Consider the following 18,395-nt stretch of genomic DNA (forward strand, 5'->3'; position numbering starts at 1 on the left):
TGTTTTAAAACATTACACATGTTTTTAAAAGTACTTTCGGTAGTACATGTTTGCAACACTTGTTTGTGAGGGTCGTTTCCTTCTGTAACTGTCCTTACACTTGTGGGTATTTTATTATTATTGCAAGTTATTAAGTTATTAATAAGTATACTTGCAATTGCAATAGATAATTTGTTTGATGTAAATATCTGAAGAAAGCAAAAAGAAGCTCATTATGTTATTTATGATAGATGGAGGGTGGAATTAAATACATTTTCTACTTTCTTGGGCAAAAGTGAAAATACGTTTACATGCATACATTTGTTTTTTTGTGACAGAATTTGAATTAATAAAATGCTCACCGAAAATAAATAAATATTACTGTGGAACGTTCTAAGCAAAGTATCAACATCTCCATAGAGACAAGCAGAAGCCTGGACACCCAAATCATAAAAGTTACACAGTGCAACTTGCAACACACATGCAAAGCCTTTTCTGCAAGCGTATCTCTCTTGTCTGCTCTATTTCTCACACCAAAGCTCAAATAAAGAAGAGGGAGAAAATGTTCAATCCATCTGTACTTAATTTTCATTCCAATAAAATATTACTTCCTATATAAATGAATTATTGATCCTTGCTTTGATTTACATGCATGGACTAAATGTCATGAGTGAAAGTTGTTGTTTTATTCATGTGGAGATTCTCAGAGCGAGACCTAGAGGCGGTGTGTGGCGCTGTTTTTATACGCTGTCTTTTACGCCAATATAACTTCTCATAACCTCTTCAATCTTCAGTCTACTCAGTCTTGTCGCCAAATGATGAAAGTAGGGCAGAGTTTTGGAAATATTAGGAAAAAGTAATAAATTCTAAACAAATACTGATCAAAAGACTGTTTAGGGCTGTATAATATTATCAAAGCATGTTTGATTCTTGATTTTTTTTTTGCTCATTTATATCAAGAATTTTTGTAGTGTTGGCAAAAACAAGAAAATTGGGAAAAAATTGTGTTTAGGATGAAAGGTGCAAGTGGAACATTTAAGAAAGCGAAACACAAACACTGCAGTACAAATAACAGAGGCATGTTGATACAGTATTGTGCAATGGTATTAAGTGATTATGAACAGATTGTTTGTTTCAACACTCAATATTTCTTATTCTCTTTTTTTATTATGCAAATCTTCACATTTTGTTTTTATCACTCACTCATAACATGTTTTTGCACTGCTGTATTGTCAGTATAATCCGCTCATGTCTTACCACCATCAGACTCTGGTTGATTTGCAGGTCAGTGTCGTAGTATTGGCCGCGATGTTGGACAGGTTCAGTGGACACGTGCTGCTGCTGTTCTGTCTCGGGGCAGGCCAGGAGCGGACCCCCCAGCCGGCTGTGGAGACCCACTCGGACTGAGTACTGGCCCCTGGGAACCTTGTCTCTGGTGGCTCTTAAGCAGCGCATACACACCTCCACAGGCTGAGGAACCAGACTGTCCTGGGACAAAAAAGAAGTTAGAGTTCGACAAGGAATCAATATGAATGCCCTTACTAATACTACTAATACTCAAAGTAATAATCAAAGTCAAGATTTCTCATTTCAAGGTATTACAACGTATACTAAATTAGACAGAAAGTTATTTACAAGGGAAATGACTTGGACACAATAGATCACAAAGAACAAGGAGTGAATGAATAAATGGAAAATGATATGAGATTAAATAATTAAAGCTGCAAAAAATAAGGTACAAGGGTTTTTGTACGTTATGTATTTAATACATAACGTACAAAAACCCTAAGTAAAATAAAATAATATATATATATATATTTAATTAAAACATCTAGACTATACACAGGTTGAACAAAAATATGTATTCATTTAGAAATGTGAGCACAAATGAATATCTTATTGTTTTAATCTGTGAAGGGGTTTGAGAGTCTTCCTCTATGAAAGGCACTCAAATAAATTACAAAAGTCAAGGTATTAGCATAAAAGTTTGAAAAGCAAATAGTTGATCAACTGCATTTCTAAAACAAATGCAGTATGTTTACTACGTCACTGTGTACTTTTAGTCAACATTGATATGTCTGTTACTTCAGTACACACTTCAGACAAGAGTAAATTTTGTTCCACCGGACAAATATTTTTGCTGAAACTTTCACAAAAACACAGTTTAAAAGGCATTCTCACTACTCCTTTTATTCCAGATAGTGTCAAATGCAGTTTACAAAATATAATACAGGTACAATATATTTCTTAAAAAATAATAATAATTAAAAAAAAACAGTACAAATTAATGCTGCATATATTATCCCAACAATTTGACCAACTACACAAGCTACATAATTGTATTTTTTTCATTTAACTGACAGTTCGTACATCAACTTCCACCATCCTTGAGGCTACAACAACCCACTTGTTTGTTTGCTTGTTTGTTCTGGTGACATGTGCCTCTTTTTAAGGCTTAAGATGAGTAATGGGATAAGCTGGTGAGACAGTTTTACTTTTTTAATGGAAAATAATCACTAAACAATATACATGCATTTGCAGCCTTTTGTCCCCTGTGGCAACTCTTGAAGAACCATGAATGAAAAGTCAATCTGGATTAAAAGGAACAACTGTGGCTCTAGTTTATATGTTTATAAAACTTCATTTCAGTTGTTGCTTGTCCCCCAAAACCATTAAAATATTACTTTTTCTGCTGCTGAACTGTGGCTGTAACTCTGTTGTCACCAAGAGGCATATTCTTTATTATCCAATCCCACTGCCACTATTTGTCAGGCCTATTTTAATTCTATTCTAAGTGAAGGAATTTATATTCTCCTATTATCCACGTCGCATCTCTAAATGCCCATTTGTTTTATGTACTTGAACTTACACAGTGTTCTCGCAGTCCCTAGGGCCAAATTTGAGTGTTGGGCAATTAAGGCCCTCAATTCCAATCAATGCCACCGCAGCCCACAGCCTATGTGCTCTCCCATTGTTTTACAGTAGATGGCTAAAACCAGGCGCATGAAGCACTGTGTGGGATCTGCCAGTCACTAAATGTGTGTCATCTAATTCAAACAAAGTGCACCAATTTATTCATACACAAACAACACAAATGAGCACATAATCTAAAATAGGTTAATTGCATCATGGCCCAGGATTTAAGTGATTTTTCAGAGAGAGTAAAGTAAAGATACCTTAGAAAACTAAATAAAGGAATGATGGGACAAAGGTTTAAGGTTAAAAGAAAAATTTCCATCTCTACTGTATATATATTTAATTCAAAAATATGAGTAAAGAACTTCTGTGAGTTGTTTTAATTATGTTTACGTACATGCAATATAAAACAATTGCATGTCCTGCAGCAGCACCACTGCGGGAAAAACCTTACTCCAAAGACTTTTGCGCACAGGAACGCAGTAGGAGGAGGAGAAATCAAAGAAAGGCTAGAGAATAAGCACATTACAGCAGTGTCCAATTTGCAGTGAGCCCGTCTTTCAGAGCCATTGTGCTGTGGCCCATATGCGCGCACATGCTTCCCAAAGACACTGTGAAGACGGCGGAACAGGGGAAGAAGGTGGAAGGTGAACGAGCCAAGTCTCCGTATCAGAGGTGGTTAGTTTGCCGCGAGCCTGAGTTGTGCCTAAAGTGGCATAACATTACAGCACTCCTACAGATGAGATCAAAGGCGCCGACATGGATCCTCCGTGGTGTTTCTGGCACGCGGCCGTCCCCTCTCTGCTGTATCTTTTCAGGGCTTTCACACACTGACTGATCACACAAATGCACTCTTAATGGAGACAGGAAATGCCACATACAAAAACTTCCTTTCTTTCTAAGTATGGGCTAATATTCAGAGATTAAGCTTTCTCGTTAATTATTTTCATTTTAATTAGTAAATCTTAATTAACAATGAACGTTTACCCTTAAAAAATTTTGGCTTAGGAATGAAGGAGGGGGGGGGGGGGTGAAGAAAGCAGAGAATAAATATGACAATCTTTTTGGGACCTCCGGGCAGGATTACTGAGGCAGGCAGCCTTAGTTATTAAACACATTCTAAATTAAATGCCTCTATGAATTTTGCACAGAAATATATTTTCATAGTTTTGCATGCCAAATGTGACATTTTATATTTTAGATTCATCTCGCCGCAGTAATTTTAGAGAAATGTCATATAAACAAAGATTTTGTCATTCACCAAAGGAAATTACTATGCGTGGCAGGTTTGGCCATTGCTGTCTCTCTCTTCCTTTCTCTCTTTTTCTCTCCCGCTTTTGCCCCCTATTCTGTCTGTGCCGGTTGTTTCAAGTCAGCAAGCCATAAAAAATCTTTATCTCAGTGAAACACAGCAATTTGGGAGATAATCGAATGGTGACTTGGGGGCACAGACGCCAGTCTGAGGAATTATACCACAATCTCCCCTGCATTTACAACCTTCCTCAAAGCCAGTTGTCACCCTGGAAGGAAAGCCCCCGACTGAAAATTCATTACATCTTTAAGCCAGCATGGTGGCATGTCAGCCTCATCTCCAGATGCAGCAAACAGCTCTCCTCCCACAGCTGCTGATGTTACGGCTCAACATTCTCCCACTTCTCCCTGTTCTCCTCTCGCACCTCCTTTAACTCCTACTTAGATTCCCCAAAACCAAAGACGACATCAACAAAGCAACTCTGTGCGTCTTGACTCCACATTAGCTCGTCTAAGAAAGGACTAAAACACAACAAACTAATCTTTACCCGGTACAAAATGTCACCATATTACATCACGTGACAACAAATCTGCGTTTCTTTTGACAACAATCATAACCAATATGCTGGATGCGTGATATCACTTCCTGTTTGCCTTCTAGTATTACGTCTTGTGTCTTTTGAGCAGCTAACAGTTCTCACCTGCCACAAGGAATGCACCGATGACGCGTTGGATTGTGGGCGTTCTTCTGTCGTCCGCCCATATTTGGTCGCCGCTCCCTCCTGGCCTTCCCCCAGCACCCTGAGTGACGGGTCCACTGACGTGCTGATAACGCACAAACAAAAACAACACCTCACACAGGAGCTAATGCCGTAATAGCCACCTGCATTTTCTGTTGTGCTATGATCGACATGAGCTCAATTGAATCACTTTTCCATTGGTACAAACACACACACGCTGTCCCTCCTTTCTCGCTCTCTCCTTGTTGCAGCCTTTCAATCTTATCAGTGTAATGTAATAAGCGGTTTCTTCACCCTGTCTTCGTGCTACCTCTCTTAATTCCTCAAAATAAGCCAATATCGCGAGGACCCTGGCCTGCCCGTGACTGCGGATAAGAGAAGGATAATTCTGAAATGAATGCTTGCATCAAAGGCAGACAGTGGGTTATTTTTTCTTTGTTTTTCATTTTCTCATCTCTCTTCCCCTTTATTTGGTTCGCCTATCAAAAGTATTACACAAGCTTTCATCACTTCACAACAAGGCACAATGCGCTTCCTAATGCAATTACTCGACCCCCATTAAATCAGAAACAGTGGAAACAAATGAATTACACATTTGTTACCAAAACCACAAGTCAGCGCCATGTCTCCCTGCTTTATTTTTTCTTCTTTTATAGGCGTAGAGAGAAAAGTGAAATCATTTCTCATTCAATTTCAGGCACATGTAGCCCTAGGTGATGCATAGAAAGTCTCCCATGTCTAATAGCCACCCACCATTGATATCAGAAGGAATTTACAGAGTTCAAGGCTGTCGAGAGGAGGTCATCTCGCTAAACTCCACAGCCACATTCATCTGACAGGGGCTGGTGTCCAACTTCCCACCCACCCACAAACAACCAAACGTGGATACAGCGGCGTTTTTGATATCATCGCGCCAGTCAGGAGAATGGAGTGTAATTACTAAAAACTTAAACATGCTAAACTCATTGCCCGCGGGCTTCTTTCATACGAGACAAGATGTGTGATCTCTGACTAAAGTGGAAGGACCAGGAATTGATGCGCCTCCAAGCCTGTGGCATGGACAGATTTTTCGCTGCCCCGGAGCCATTCTACCCACAATGCCTTGCGCCTGGCCTGACGAGCGAAGCCATGCAGAGGACATATGAATTACATGCCTCTTCGAACGACAGCAGCAATACAAATGTTTTTTGCACAATTAATGATTAGAGCGGTGTGACATCAATTGTACATATGGGGAGAATTTGAAATGACTTACCCCTGGAAGAGAGTGTTGAGCCTGGGCATCGGTCTCATGCCATCGTCCCTGTCGCTTTGTGAATGAGACGCCTTTGAGATATTAATGTGGAAGTTCATTTGTTATTGATCGTTTACGAGGAGATCTAATGTACAGTTGTAACGTTCTATGCAAGTTATTTCATAAAAATCAAGAGACAGAAGCAGCCAATAGCATTTATTTTGTACAGTTTAGCAGCTCAATTAAAAAAGTGAAAAATGTATGTTTCAAAAATGAAAGCATTTACTTAAGTTATTACACTTAACAGTAGTTTTAACGATATAAAATGTTTTTTTGAGAGACTTTTTTTTTTTTAATTGTATGTCGATTGTCAGCAAGTGTATTAAAATATAGGTATATTATCAGGCTCTTATCAGTTACGATGAACGATGAAATATTTTGTCTAAAAGAAAGTGTGTACCTGATTATTTCCTGTGAAAAAGGCAGCCAGTCTCCTCTTCCTCTTTTCCCACTCGCTCTCCTTTTGTTGTCCTTCCTGAGCAGAAAAAGAGCAGAAATAACATGTGCACAAAGTCTTTGGCTGAAGCAGATGATAATGGCAGAATTAAGCACAAGGAGCAACTGTAATGCAATCTGCAGGCAATCAATACAAGCGCCAGACCCTAAAGACATGCAGCGTTTGATGAGTATTTCTGCCGCTTTTTTTTACATTCAGTCAGCACATTCACACTTCCATTCAGACGCATTGACACTGCTAAGTGACAGCGTCTCACCCAGTCGGGGCTTTGTGCCACAGAAGAGAGGGAAGAAGAAAAACACTTTAATTTAAAATAGATGTGAAATCTCTTGTGGATAATATGCTTTCAATGGGAGGTGGGTGTGGAGACAGTATGGATAATGCATACATAATATAGGAGAATATCATAACACAGATCTTGATGCAGTAGACTGATTATGTGGGATGAGTCAACTGTTGCAGTCATTTCCAGTTCTTTCAATGACTCTTTTTGAATATGAAGACACGCCTACTTGCTTTACTCGACAGATTAGGACTAACAATACAGTGGATAAAGTTAAGCATACTCATTATGTCAATGTTTTGTCTCGATTTGTGTACATGAAGAAACCCCATGTTTCTTTTCAGACTCCACGTTTGTTTGGTAAGAAGATCAACAACACAAAATCCCTCTACTCCACAACTGGGAAGTCACAGTCAGTCACGCTCTCATTTTTCATGAAAAGAATGCAAAATTGGAAACGAGTAAAACAAAATTAGCCTCTTGTTAACAAATATACACAATAACACTAACCAAAGTTCAAGCATTTCCTAAAATACATTATTGTGTGAGCATCCATCCAGATTATAGTTTGGAAATCCATGCATTCATTTGTTTAGAATGGAATAAACAAGTTATCTAACCTCTCAAAATACATCACTCGTACTGTACGCTCTGAAAAGCTTGGTACAGAAAACAACTTCAAAAGTGGAGAAAAGGAAAAAAAGTACTGTAATGTGAGCAGACAAACATAGATGAAGTCCACACAGTCATGCACACACTTTCCATTAGCCGGTAGCATAATGGAAGCGGCTGATGCGCTGGTGAATATGGGATGGTGACACACATATCGTCTTTGTGGCTCTGACCTGCTGCGGTGAAAGGCTGCCAAGCGTGATCATGTCAGGACGCACACGCTCCCTCAGCTGCTGGGTGTAGTGGGGTATCACATCCTCCGCTGTCCGCACTGTGAGACACCAGACTGACATCCTTCAAATCTCATACAATACGCAATAACAAACAAAGCACATCAATTGTCCTAAGAATGTACTTCCTGCTAAATGTACAGTCTATCAAATCTGCAGTGAGATAAAAAGTGTGTTCTTCTTGCCCATTACCGCCCTCCCTGCCTGTCTCCTGGTGAATAATAAGTATTTTTGAGTTAAAACAAAATGATCTAAAACAATTGTATTTTCTAAATTTTCCATAAACCCTGCTAAAAGTAACAAAAACAAAATAAAATGTGTTCTTAGATTACCTTTTAGTGTGCTCTCCTTGGCCATTACCATCCTCCCTGCTTGGAGCCCGGTCTTGTCTCCCAGCCCATCACCAGTCTTAGCTGCAGTCTTGGCAGTGTTGTGGACCTGGGAGGGCCCGCTGCCCGAGGCATCGGCACCGGCATGGAGCAGCAGTCGCCGCTGAAGCACCGGATCACCCGCCTTCACCTCCAACACCTCGTCATCCCTGGAGGCGAGCACCATACCTGCCGAGACAAGCCTCAGTGAGCAGCCATAGACACACGCGCAGCATGGATGGATGTGCATACTAACCTGGTCCACTATGGGCACAGTTTCACACATACACATAAAAACAAATGTTTTTTATTTGATCAAAATATGACAAAAAACTGTGGCTTTTGATTAAAAAAAAAATACAATGTCTGACAATAATAATTTCAGTAAAATTATGTCACAAGCCAGTGTTTCATTAAAATACTAAATCAAAATCACAAAATGCCATTAGGCAGTATTGGGGATTTGTGTTGGAAAATCTATAAGAGAAAACAATAATAAAGACAATTGCATTGAACAAATCATCAACAAAACATTCGACATTTATGATGTAAAGTAGTAAAAGTTACAAATTGTACCCATGTCACTTTCAAACTGGTATTTGTCGTTCACAGTCATTAATAGAAAGCAAGAATTTCTAGAAGTCCACCAGCCCCAATAGTCTTTAAAGCTGCGCCTCATTGGTTGAAAGCATAAGGTATTACCGTAAGCATCTGTGCATTCATCGTGTGCAGTCCCATCAACATTGTCAGTCAACGCTTTTTATTCTTTATTTCAGAAGCCAAACAAAAAAGATTTTAGCAAAAAAACGTCTGGATCCACCACAGAAAACATTTACAGGCCTGGCCCATGTCCATATCATTAATACTGTGTGTCATTCAGGCCATTTCTTTGCATTTTGTAGCAAAACAAAAGATCTTTTTATCAAATGTCAAGGCTGTTCCTGATACACTGGGCCAGTTCAACAGTAGATACACTACACCAGTGGGAGGCACCCATGCAACAGCATAGGTGATTGTCTAAAGTCCATTGTGGCTTGTGCTTTCTGGCAGTCACTGTTGGACTCCATCAGTACAAGTACAAGCTCTTCTTGGTTCTAGCTTTCCTTCCTTGCCTATGTCTCATCCAATTGCATGGAGAAACTGTTAATCCAAGATCCTCTTTAGTTCTTTGGGATTTCATGAACATTCCCAGACAATGGATGGCACTGCTAATCTGAGTGCTACAGCTAAACCTGAAACAATGGTAAATAATGTGAGCAGCTCAGTGTGTGCTCAATGTGCAGAAACAGGCCGCCACACCACCACTTTTGTGCAGGAATTACAAGAGAGTTGTGCGTCATGTCAACAGGATCTGGTACGACTGTCTTCTGAAACAATGCTAAGCTTAAAAAGCAAAAACATTGCCTGAGTAGTTACATAAATGAAAGTGAGTGTGGCTACTGTGAAGCAACGGCCTGTTACTTAGAAAGCAAGATTTACTGTCACACTTTTTGTCCACAGTGCTGCTGTGGTAAGAAGTGTATTTGCTATTGTGTTCTCTTGTATAAGTGTGGGTTCAATAAAAGCATTTGACTTCAAATAATTATATCAATATAGGATGTTAAAGATATGCCTGCCTTAAAAATAGTAATAATAATTGCAGTCAAATGGCATATTGCATAAATACATACCCGGTATTTCTATAAAGGTATGGTCCTCATCCAGTAACGCAGCCATTCTGTGATAGAGTCTCCTTTCATCTGCATTCAGCATCACTAAAAACACAATGAAAACACCTTTAAGAACTGTGAAAATTACAAGCTTTTAAATTACTTTGTTCTTATCACAAGTCAATCTAAATCACATGCTCCGGCGATATAAGCCGTGGTTCTAGAGGGTGAACATTGCGTGTGCAGGGGGTAATGAAATAGCAGCATTAACATGCCTGTTACCCAGCTTGTCATCATATGATGAGATTTAGTTTGGCCAATCCTTTGATATTACACGGCAGTGATATCCAAAAGATACAGGTGAAATGGCTTCTACATTAATAGCCATGTTTCATTATAACATGCATATTACTTTGCTCCCAAGAGCCTGCTTTTAATGGGCCTACTTTAGCAGGGGGTGCAAACTATTGATGTAGCGCTGCATGTCATTTGACAGGGGACTGGAAACGCCACGTAGAAATGAAAACTGACCAATCATATGTGACCTTCATCAATGACAGTAGGTTTGCTAGCCAATCTAGTGATACTATCTCTTAGTGTATTTACATAGAATCTCCTGTCACAAATGGAGCCTGCTACTGGTGATCTCCTCACCTCACTTTAATGAACCAAGGAGAACTATTATGACAGTGAATGGCATACTTAATTCTAGCTCATCTTCAGCATTGACCCCAGTCATCACGCTCTGCCTTGGGTCTGTCTGCTCCGCTGACGGCGGGTCAAAGTAATTTTGAGAGTGTTCATTTCCTGTGAAAGTGAAAGAAGTGAGAGAAAGGGGAGGAAAGAGGGGAGTTGTACAGGTTCAGGTCAGTGGTTATTAGAAGCACATGAAGCGAAATGTTAATTTTGAAACCCACACTGTTGAAGGGCAGGGGCAGTGGCTGCTACCAGATAAGGGAGAGCCAAGATGAGACAGAGTAAGAGAGAGTAGAGTCTGGCTCTCTCCCTGTACCTCTCCACGGCCCTCGGTGCTCTGGGGCCTAATTAGCATGCTGCAAAAGGTCATGGCAGGCAATCTTTTAAATACGACTGCCATATGTTTGCAGTGTTCAAAAGGAACTAATGAGAAAGTCTACATGCTCAAAAGTACCTGGAGTTTCAAAGACAATACCTTCTAAATACTCTGGGGTCAGCGGCCTCGAGGACCAGGCATTTTGGGAGCAGTAGATCCAAAGAAAATATCTCCGGCCCATGTCCCATTGACTTGTTATTAGCAATCACTGACCTATAGGCATCAGTCTGCTGCACAGTTTATGGGAGTCTGATGGCCCCCGGTTACTCTTATTAAGGGCACATCAGCCCGCTTTCCTAACCTCCAATCATTTTCACTTCAATATTCACTCTAAATTGCTTTACCATTTCTCAGCTTGTGAGGCAAACACTGCATTAAATCATGTAATGTGTCCAACAAGAATCAGCTTTATAAAGGACTGGGGCTAGCATACTTTGAATGTCTAAAATGTTTGCATAAGACCAGCAGTGAGCCACAAGGCTACAACCACAACCGGATCATTTAGCTTTTTGAAGCACAAATTCACTTTTTAACCATTCTAAGGATATTAGTCTGGTCAGAAAGTTCAGCGTTTAATATTTGATATATTTGCATGAAGGTAAAAGGTCCATGGTTTGCCCTTTGGTGTAACTGTGATGTTTTTTAAATAGTGGCTTTTGCTGGGCTCTAATTTTCAAAGTACAGAATTACACTACACACACAGCACAGAAATACCATAACTATTTTAAAATTGTCTTTGATTTACTAAAAATAATTTCAATCATTGTTTCATTGATTTACAAAGCCACACTCAGTACATAATTTGCTAAATAAAACCTATTCAAGATTTTAATTTTCAGCTGAATTACATAAAATTAGCCAATAAAGATAAATTAATCTCATTTCCAAATACCGCTGTAACGTGTTAGCCCACCTCACGTGTTAAGAGATGACAATAATGACTGATAATTACTCGTCGTGCACTGCTCAGCTCCAGCAAAATACACCACATTAAATCAGAAATCCAACATGTGACTCATCTTGCAGAAAAACTGGCACGCTCACAACCTTGAACGCATCCTAATTTACCATCCCATTCCTCAAGAGTTCTCCCTGACACACTGAATTATAAGGGGCCATATTCGTATGTCTGATTGGCCTAAAGCCGTGTTTCGGGGGCGTTGTGAGTACACCACACAGACAGCGGATCGGCTCGTAGCGTAGTAGCGTATGTAAATGCACTCTCCTATGACTCCAGCCCACCACAAGGCATGTAGCCCAGAGTGGGAGTCAAGGCTGATTGTGCGGAGGCTACTTCTAGATAGAGATATAACACCCACTACAGTAGCTCTGCTCCAGCGCCGCCAAGATAGACCAGGGTTGCTTGTCAGGACACACCAGAGAGGAATGCAGGGACCGAGAGCCCCCCGAATACAACAGACAGGAGCGCGCGAAAGAAAGGTTAGGTTAGATCAGGAACACATCCAACGTCAACGATTTTGAAGCTAATGAAAAATGAAGCTTCACCTCTCTCTTTGGCAGGGGCTTGCAGCTGCATTTTTTTTGGGTGAGCTGCAAGGGTGCTATTTGGCCTGTCACCTCGCGTTTCTCTCCCCGGACGAGCAGGAGGAACGGAGGAGAGCTCGGTGCTGCTGCCGCCTCCATCGAAAGCCGGATTTTCAATGCCCACCATCGCGGCGCTATCCTCACTGCCTGAGAAGATCATAAAACGGAAACATAAATAAAAATACAATTTGCGCCACGCGGGATAGACAAGGGGGAGGTCAAAATCGTTCATTAGCGGGAAAGCATATTTAACAACACCAAATGTTTCTATTGGTGATTTGTCTGGCCCAAAATGCTTAGCACATCCTCCTCAAATGACACTAAAACACAATTAGGTTAAAATTGAATCAGAATCTTGCAGGAGGAGGAGAAAAAAAAAGAGAAGAAGAAATGATTAAAATAATTACAAATTGCGCCCTGACAAGCAAGAGCAAAATTTAGCCCAAAGCCATTTGTCTGTAATTAGTTAATTAATCCTTACACAAATTATGAGCAATAACTCATCAAGCAGGACTTACCCATCAGAAATTCAGCCGACTTAGATTTCTTCTGCTTAGGTTGCTGCAGAGCCTTCTGCTGTATCTTCTGGAGGGAAATTGTTAAATGAATAAATTAGCTGCAGAATGAAGATCATCATTTATGATCCGCAACTAACGCAGTATTTTAAATATGGGACGACACTGAAATGTCATTTAATTTACATCGCCGCTAAAGGGGTCAAGCACTAATTGAACAACAGGAGTGGAAAATAATTTAATCATAAATAGATAAGAAAAGTTGACATGAATGTGTAATGAAGGTCACATTAAAATACTTTCATTGTTTTGAAAATGAATGGACAAAAACCGTCTCCTGGAAATGCTGCCTTTTTACACAGACAGAAGTGTGCAAATGAGACTGAGCACACAAGAGCATAAGCCCCGGGAAGACTTAGAGGAAATGTCTTAAACAATAGCAGGCAGGTCTGTTAATAAGGAGGAGGGCCAGACTGGCATGGCCTGGCAGGAAAACAGCATGTATGAGATCCTTATGTGCCGCTTTGAAATCAGCCTATAGTCCCACATTTCTCTTGTTTCCGCGGACACACACAACAATACGGACGCCGAGGTACAGGCCAAACTAGTCCTTTTGGTTATGGATATGTTTACATAAGGACGCGCCATACAAAAGGCTTGTGTTGCTCAAAGCAAATGGAGCTCTTTAAGCATCATTTTATGCAGATTTTGGTGATGAACTGCGCTCATGCTCTTGAACAGCATGAATTTGTATACAATATTTAATTTCAAAGGCTAAATCAGGGAGCACAATAAGTGGGGGATTATTTCAACTCTAAATGATAGAGCAATTAAAATGGAGGGGGACTACTTTCAGACCAATCTGCTAAGATGAGTTTTTGTAGATCTGTTTTTACATTCACCAAGCCCTACAGCAAGACATTCATTTATACCACTGAGATTAATGCTCATCTAATTGTAACTTATTTAAAAACCATTTTCTTTGCGACTGGGTACCAATCACTTTTTACAGCTTCACATGGAGAATCAGATCAGCACCAGTGGTCTCCCAGTTGCCCCTTTTTTTACTATATTTTCACATTTCTTCCTAATATTTCATGCCACGTTTCCATGTAACGACTGAGGGAAATACGGCTACAAAGAATTATTACAGTTTAGCATGATTACTCTGTGCCCAAGGCTAAAGGTAATTTGTTTATTGCATTGGCTGCTTAAATGGGAGTAATTGGAAACGTCAACGTGTGTCTTGACAAATACACTTTAATGAACTTGCTTCAACCAAATCAAAACTATTAGATTCTTGTCACTATAAGACGTATAGAATTGGCTAATATGTATAATAATCACTAAAGACACACAGTATGCCTTGAAAAATAATTAGGCTGAGTTAAATTTCTGGGAATGTATTTTTTCACTCACAAAATAAGACATTTATAAAAAGACACTGTATATTTAATAACTATGTTATTAAGACTAAAATAAGACTTAAAGAACTATAAACTAGCTCTGGAAAAATGGGACTGAACTTTTACAGGTTTACACTTGTAAATATAGTATATATTTTTATCTGTAAGGATCAGGCTCTGTTGGATGTTGGATGATATTTTGCAATCCAACTTGCCAGTATCTCAATATCCAGCAAATGTCAATACTCCTTGCCGTGTAGCAGCACTCCTGCCTTTAAGTTGACTTCATCTTCTCTGATAAACACTTGAGGGGAAGTAAAAGCAGTGCAGCGCTCGCTCCCCGGGCCCAACGCTGTGGGTCATTGTCACTAAACATCTAATCCGCTTGTGTGTCCCTGAGCTAAGACAAATGCCTGCTCCTCGTCTCCTCCTCCGACTGCACTGACACTGACAGCATGTTCCTTGTAATACGGGGGGCCGGGGTCTAATGTGCCATAACCGGATGCAACGTGCAGATGTTGCATTTCCAAAACAATAAACAACAATTCGATCCTGGGGGAAATAAAATGTATCATTGCGGTGGCTCGAATAACCTCCAGTTCAAGGGTGGGGACAGAACAGTGGTGACGTCCTGTAAAACTTTGAGCAGACTTTGTGAGATCTGATTCAATTTGAGGTGTTTAGCACGGGACAAGAGCTCAACAGCAGACGAAAACTTCAGGTTATGTGAGTAAAATTCGCTTTTTCGTGACCACGAACAGGGATGTCACGATATTGAATTTTAGTGTTACGATTATTGTGAGAAAAAACACCACGATTTAACGATTATTCACGATTATTCACAATTATTGAGACTTTCCTTTCACTCCTGAGCTTTAACATGTCATGTTCCTCAAGTTTGTGACCAGCTTTACAAAATATTACTTTCTGAGAGACAAAATAAAGTTAAATGTGACAAAAACAGCACGATCAAATAACGTTCTTTACATTTAGCTCTAATTTTAGGCTATGGATTGGACAAAAAATACTTAATAACTATCATGATTATCGATTAACCAAACAATCTTGACGTCCCTGTCCCATAACGCTCCCTCACTTCCCCTCACTTCTCTCCGCCACATGCGAAACGCTCGCAGCGCAGTCAACACCGCAGAGAGAAATGATTTCGATGTGGTGACAAAGGAAATTCCCTGCCTTATTTTTCATTCCTTTCTCTTTAAATGTGATCGTTGTCAGAAGGAATTGAGCACAACAATGCCTTTTGCTTGTTCAGTTCGCGTTGCATTCAAAGGAATAGCTAGGAGGGCTTTGGGGAAGACCGCTCGCTGCTAGGGGCTGGTGGGCACGGACCAGCTAGAAAGTGAATTTTGCATACTGTACGGATCATCGCCCAGTCCAGCGCAGTCACATTGGATCTGCCGTCAACCAATTGTGCTTCATGAAACCGTCAGCCCTCATTTACGTCTGCCTGTTTTCTTCCCCACGCAGCTGTAAACAAGGGCCCGGGCTCGGAGCTGCCGCTGTCCCTGCATGCGCCGCTTACTAAGGGATGTTAGCGAGAAGCCTGTCGGAGGAGAGAGATGCCGTTATGTAGACAACACCAGAGTAAACAAGCGGGGACAACGCCGGGGCGCATAGGATTCTGCATGTTTTACACAGTGATCTACCAGTAAACGCATTCTTAAGGTTGTTCTGATTTGTCAACTTTTACTCACCGTTTGCATTTCACTAGGGAAAGCGGCTAATGATTATTTTAGTGGTCGAAAAGTCAGCGATTTCCTTTTTTTCGATTTGTTCCCTGTAGTTAAATGTCTATTGCACAATGAGACTTTTAAATACATTAACAACTAAATATATGGTGACTTCTAAGGTGACTTCTTCAAGATAGAGAATTTCTGAATCAGAAATTAATTATCTTTAATGATGTTTTGATTGAATGATGTTACTGTTACTTTTTGTTATAAAATGTATGTGTTTTAGAGTCTGTACAGTCAGATAATAATTGCAATAATCCAAATACGACTATGATTATTTATAACAGTCGATTTGTCATGATTAGTCAATTAATTGTTGCAGCTCTATTTCACTAGTGTCACCAGCTATGCCAAATATAATGAAGTACTTATAAAGCTTTTGGATAAACTCATTCCACTTCCACATTCCACAAATTCTTTCAAATGTTCTACCCACAAAGAAAATTGTCAAAAATGTGGGTCATTTTTGTTTCACCAAAGTAGAATCTATTGACTATTTTGGTATTTGGTATATTTTGGTACAGCTTTCATGTCAATAATATTACTTTTTTGTCTTCAAGTTAATGCTAAATATAATAATAATTCTAAAGAAAATATCCTGCAGTTTTTATTCAGTACTTATTGGCTGTATTATTATTATTATTATTACATTGTGTTATCAAATGAATAAAGGTGTTTAGAACTTCTGCCATCTAAAAGTATATGATATTCATAACCCTTTCTACACTATCAACGGTTTGTGTCGTTACTATGAGATTATCAAAGTCTGATCATTTTACCATTCATTTGAAAAGCCTCTGCTACAATCCTGAAAACTGAAAACTGCTCTTTCTTAATTTACATTGGCCTTACACGTGCATGTTAATTGTGACCCACCAAACCCAGTTGCTTATTAAACAACATCCGCAGCAGTTGGTGTAGACAGAAAACATAATTAGTATTCAGGCTTAATTAATCTACGCTGGCCCCCTTTAAGTGAATTAGTCAATTATTTATGCATGTGTGCTCCTTTGATGCTAACAGATTATGTATGTTACTGGAAAAATAAAACTTGAAAGATGACTTTGAAAACTTTCTACCATAAAATGTCAATACAAGCTTATGTGTGCGCTCAGAAATGTCAACGAATGCTCGGAATGATAATGAATAAGGGAGCATTTATTGCCAAATTCTCTATGTTTTGCTTCCTGACATTGAAAGCAGGAGTATTTATTGAGCTACTTTACGGTGTTAGACAAAATATACGACTAAAATATGTCCATTTGGTGCTGGCTAATCCGTGGGATGAAAATCTAACTCGAGTCGGATCAAGGTCTTCCGTCGGATCATGGGAACGTTTGGGGATTTTCAAGGGCCTTTTTGTTTTTGCCCTTGAGAACCGTGGGCTGGCCTCTGCACCCGTCCCCCCTCCCCCATCGAGGACTCCGAGGCGGGACGGAGGAATGCTAAATGTCAATGGTCAGCGCGCGCTAGCACCTTCACAGAGAGAGAGAGAGAGAGAGAGAGAGAGAGAGAGTAGGTGCCCAGCCTGGCCTCGCACTGTTTAAACTGCAGCGTTCTGAGAGTGTACTCACGCTGCCAAAGGTGTCCATGTCCAAAGATGAAAGCGAGCAAGTGGCAAAATCTGTGAAAAGAATTAAAAAAATTAGTCAAATCTTGTTTTATTTCGGCTTTATATAACTACAGCAACATCGGCCTAGTTTTTATGTATCCTTGTTCCAGATACAAACAGTGCTATAACTTGCAACACATCAATGGGCAATATTGATGCTTATTTTGGGGATTTTTTTAGAAGTATTGATAGACAAACTGTGCTAAAAGATGCCTTAAAAGTAAAAGTTAAGGTTTAAGTAGCAGACAAATGGGAAATGAGTGGAAAAAATGACTCACCAAAGCGCAGAAAATATCATATTATACTTTGGAATTTAGTTTTTATCATTTACATTTTTAATCAGCTGTTTTTGCAGCATTAAATGTTATTGAAAATTGTCATGTCTTAAAAAAAAAAAAAAAAAATCACAATTTCACAATATTGACGCCCACCTATTTAAATATTACTCTATTAGGTTGACCTATGCTTGTGCACAACAGCTATTGGTATTACATGTAATTTAACTGTACAATAAGATTGCTTCTAATTTGTAGTTATTAAAATATTGAACACTTTCTTTTTTTCAATGTGGCCCTTATACTATTGTTTTAGGTAACGAGAAACACATACAAAGACATTAATTTTACTGAATACTTCATACTTTAGCGAACAA

The 18,395-nt window shown here is 39.5% G+C and overlaps 1 protein-coding gene across 1 annotated transcript in view; it reads right to left on the reverse strand.

Moving 5' to 3' along the window:
- ofcc1 (orofacial cleft 1 candidate 1) overlaps positions 1 to 17,751 on the reverse strand; it is a 74,784-nt gene extending 57,033 nt beyond the window's left edge. The window contains exons 1-11 of the mRNA XM_072450596.1: positions 17,706 to 17,751; positions 12,975 to 13,041; positions 12,418 to 12,603; positions 10,542 to 10,646; positions 9,861 to 9,944; positions 8,155 to 8,379; positions 7,766 to 7,863; positions 6,581 to 6,655; positions 6,142 to 6,212; positions 4,848 to 4,971; positions 1,237 to 1,467 (exon numbers count right to left, since the gene is read on the reverse strand). Coding sequence (XP_072306697.1) covers positions 1,237 to 1,467; positions 4,848 to 4,971; positions 6,142 to 6,212; positions 6,581 to 6,655; positions 7,766 to 7,863; positions 8,155 to 8,379; positions 9,861 to 9,944; positions 10,542 to 10,646; positions 12,418 to 12,603; positions 12,975 to 13,041; positions 17,706 to 17,723 — 1,284 coding nt within the window. The 5' untranslated portion in view covers positions 17,724 to 17,751. The remainder of the gene's footprint in view (positions 1 to 1,236; positions 1,468 to 4,847; positions 4,972 to 6,141; positions 6,213 to 6,580; positions 6,656 to 7,765; positions 7,864 to 8,154; positions 8,380 to 9,860; positions 9,945 to 10,541; positions 10,647 to 12,417; positions 12,604 to 12,974; positions 13,042 to 17,705) is intronic.
- Between the last annotated feature and the right edge of the window lie 644 nt (positions 17,752 to 18,395).

This window comes from Eucyclogobius newberryi, unplaced genomic scaffold (genome assembly GCF_026437365.1).
Source record: "Eucyclogobius newberryi isolate DKJ021-1_F unplaced genomic scaffold, fEucNew1.0.hap1 SCAF_18, whole genome shotgun sequence".
Taxonomy (NCBI): Eukaryota; Metazoa; Chordata; class Actinopteri; order Gobiiformes; family Gobiidae; genus Eucyclogobius; species Eucyclogobius newberryi.